Genomic DNA, 3,772 nt, shown 5'->3' on the forward strand with positions numbered 1-3,772 from the left:
CCCGGAAAAGCACTTTGGACAGCCCTGATGTAAAGAACGGGAAAGAGCCTCTGGGACCACAATGAAGAAGACCTAGATGAGGGTTCAGAAAAACACAACCTGGAGAACAAACAAAGGTTCATTAGAAAAAGTTATGGACATTGAAACATAAAACAGAAAATCACATTTTGTTTACCAACCAAACAGGGAAGTCTGTAATCTACTTAAGAAATAATTAAGAGAAATAAACACTGGAGGCAACTTGACAAGTCCCAAAGGCCTTTTTAGTTTTAAATTTTAGGTGTAAGTTTAGAGAATGGTTGGTGAAAGAACCTTCTCAATAGGTTTTTTGGCTGCTAGGTGGCATAACAACTTGTTCGCACCCACTTTTAAAAAAAAAATTACCGTACATAATTTTCGAAAGAAGTAAAAATGACAATAAAAAGCTTTCTCAAAGTCTAAAGTATGACACCAGAATTCATCGAGACATAATGGAGTTTCGATTTTTGTGTGAGAAGTGGAATAATAATGTTAATATTTTTAAAACAGTTGTCTGGCTTGGTGGAAAGTGCAAGTCCATGCAGACAATTCATGCACTTCAACATTGCCTTCAGTCATTTGGACTGAAAGGGACAAATGCAATACCATTAGATATAAAGACACGTACAAAGAGGACAAGGTAGGATGTAAACACAGCTGACAGGAAGACTGACAAAATAGTTAGTACAGTTTGCATACACACATACAGTAAGTCTTACCATCACTTTTACCAGGGGTGCCATCTTTAGGGCATTAAAGAAAGGAGATGCAGCAATGAGTGAGAGAAGAAGTAAAATTAGTGATGCTTTATGCAGGAAGTCAGCCTCAATGTGGTTAGCATGTACTAATATTGACTAATGTATAATAGTGCCTGTGGTCAAGGCTCATATCGTTCAGTTTCGCTCCCACACCAACGGCACAACATCATTTTTACTTCATAAAATAGATTTACTGGTAGTAAGTAAGATACCAAAAGTTCGGAAATTGACACCTAGCCCATTTTGTGTAATCGGTGTTGAAAGCCGGTACTATTTTTCAGTGAGGCGCAGTGATATCTAGTGGGGAGTGGCGCGGTTTTGGTCACATGGACCAATCAGGTAGCAGCTTTATTCTAACAACATACCTGCTATGGCGACGACAACATCCGAGAGTGAAGAGGAACGAAAGACCTCAAAAGTTAGAAAAAAAGTGCGTAAAGAGGAAAATAAAAGATGCTATATGCATCTTTCATCTGTGAACAATGAGGACGTCCAGCACTTCACTCGGACACGGTGGGACACATACAGAAACTATTTAAAACAGTGGCTTTGTCTGCAAGACCAGAACAAGCATCTGGCAGAAATCTATAAACATTGCTCGGATGTAGATTTTGACGCTATTCCTGACGACGCTGGGTTTCACGCAACATGCTACCGACGTTTTACAGATAAATCTGCATTGTTTTATGCCGAGAAAAGGACCGCACGGGCGGTGGGAGAACCATCTGCAGCCGCAGGTCAGTCAGCAGGCACGTCTGAAACTCCCCGAAAGAAACTTCGATCTCGTTCAGGTTTGCCCGTTGCTTCTGCCGGCCCCGTCCTGCCAGCCATCTGTATAATTTGTCAAAAAGTGGAAAAGTACACTCGTGTGGGAGGAAAACGCCAGAGGGATCAACTCACACAAGCAGAAACCGTGTCGGCAGGTATGTGACACACACACACACACACACACACACACACACACACACACACACACACACACACACACACGTGTGTGAATCTATAGTAATAATGTTACAGTACATAGCGTAGGATTGAAAGAATGTGTTGTTACTTTGTAATAACCAAATGGACCATTTATACACTGTCAGAGTTAAGGGGAGACCTTGGAATTTAAAAGTTTGAGAACCACTGGCCTAGAAAAGGAAGCCCCACCCATCCCCCCATATACCTTCACACCACAGCCCCAATCTCTCTCTCCCCCCCCCACACACACACACACACACACACACACCCCTGGACTGATTTACACATCACAACCCCCACCCCTCCCCCCGCACACCTTCACACCTCACCCCTCATCCCTGAACTGACTGAACTGTGACCACTACCCACATCCCTGCTGTGACTTCATGTCACCTCCACTGCTGCTACAATAATTGAAGAATGCATAGTGCACTTTATACATCATCATTGTCATATCATCCATTATCATCTTCACTGTGAACTGAATGTGCAATACTGCTTCTGTCTACTCATGCCCACTATAGATCTGTTGTAAGATCCACACTTTAATTTACTTTATCTTATTTCTTTATTTTTGTTTCTTATTTTATTTTATTATATTTATTAGTATTAAACATCCTTAGCATTTACATTTTTAGTAAGTTTATTGTAAGTGTGCAATATAGTTTAAGTTTATTCTTGTTTAATTTTTATATTCTGTGATTCTTTATTTAGCTTAAGTTTATATTTATATTTATATTTTGTGAATTTGCAAGGGGGACCAGCAAAATAAGCTTTTCATTGTGCAGTGTGACTGTCTGTTTATCTGTGCATATGACAATAGATATCTTGAATCTTGGAATGTTTAGCTGGGAGTTCAGCAGCTCACATCACAGAGTCGTAAATCACAGGGTCATAAATACCTCTCCAACCCCCCACTCAAGACACACACACACACACACACTTTTTTACTTGTAAATCTCTGATTTTGCCAATAAAGCTTATTCTAATTATTTTTCTTTTAAAGGCCAGTTGCTGAAGGCAGCTGAGATTAAGAAAGATGCTGCCATTCTTCTGCACATCAACGACAAAGACTGTGTTGCTATAGAGGTCCGGTACCATAGGACCTGTTACAGACAGTACACCAGGTTCTTGTCACTGTCTACAGCAACGCACACTGCAACCAGAGATGAAGAAATGTGAGTAATTACACTGTACTGTCATTTTGCTCACATTTAAAAAGTAAAAAAAATTTCAACAACATGCAGCTTATATTTAGTTTTGCTTAAGATACAGCTTTGAAAACATGACTCTTTGCACATGTTAAGTGTGTGTGTGTGTGTGTGTGTTTTCAGACAACCCTTTGCTGACAGCTACAACCTCTTCTGTGACCAAGTGATCCGTCAAAGGATTATAATTGACAAAGAGGTGCTGAGAATGGACAAGCTAAGGAAGTTGTTCGTGGACACCGTTAAGAAGCACGAAGATCTTGATGCTTCAGGCTACAGGTAACTGAAACAAAAATAATAAAATATTCATACTGAAAAGTTTATTATTTATAGATTTAGTCTCTCCCCATAAAGGCTATGAGAGTATGTTTAAAGTAATTTGATTATCATTGATGTGTGTGTGTGTGTGTGTGTGTGTGTGTGTGTGTGTGTGTGTGTGTGTGTGTGTGATGCCCTGTGATGCAAGTGATGCCCTCCACCAACACTGCAAAAGGGCAAACTACCAAGCAGCAGTAATGCGACATTCCCTGACTGGTATGATGTGTGCCCCTTCACCCATTGGCAATGGATGGTACATTGAGGATGGGGAGTTAACAGTAAGATGGATGACTAGAAATCCTGCCCCAGATAGTGTGCTGCAGGTAGTCCACTGTGGTTGTAAGACAAGCAAATGTGAAACAGAAAGATGTTCATGTATGTCTGCAAAAATGTCTTGTACTGATTTATGTCACTGCCAGAACTGTGGAAATGTTTCAAAGGAAACAGAAGAAAGAGGTGCATGGGATGATGACACAGATGAAAGTGATATTGATGAGTAATTAC

The 3,772-nt window shown here is 40.3% G+C and overlaps 1 protein-coding gene across 2 annotated transcripts; it reads left to right on the forward strand.

The window, feature by feature from the left end:
• Window positions 1-914: 914 nt before the first annotated feature.
• LOC133663359 (uncharacterized) lies at window positions 915-3,258 on the forward strand. Of its 2 annotated transcripts, XM_062067777.1 has the most exons (4): window positions 915-1,513; window positions 1,568-1,699; window positions 2,749-2,920; window positions 3,077-3,258. In XM_062067777.1, the coding sequence occupies exons 1-4, from the start codon at window positions 1,147-1,149 to the stop codon at window positions 3,231-3,233; spliced, it is 828 nt and encodes a 275-aa protein (XP_061923761.1). In that variant the 5' UTR covers window positions 915-1,146; the 3' UTR covers window positions 3,234-3,258. The 2 variants fall into 2 exon arrangements, with proteins under 2 accessions (XP_061923761.1, XP_061923759.1); XM_062067775.1 differs by having other exon boundaries at window positions 916-1,699.
• The last annotated feature ends 514 nt before the right edge of the window (window positions 3,259-3,772 follow it).

The sequence above is a fragment of the Entelurus aequoreus genome, linkage group LG13 (assembly GCF_033978785.1).
Source record: "Entelurus aequoreus isolate RoL-2023_Sb linkage group LG13, RoL_Eaeq_v1.1, whole genome shotgun sequence".
NCBI lineage: Eukaryota > Metazoa > Chordata > Actinopteri > Syngnathiformes > Syngnathidae > Entelurus > Entelurus aequoreus.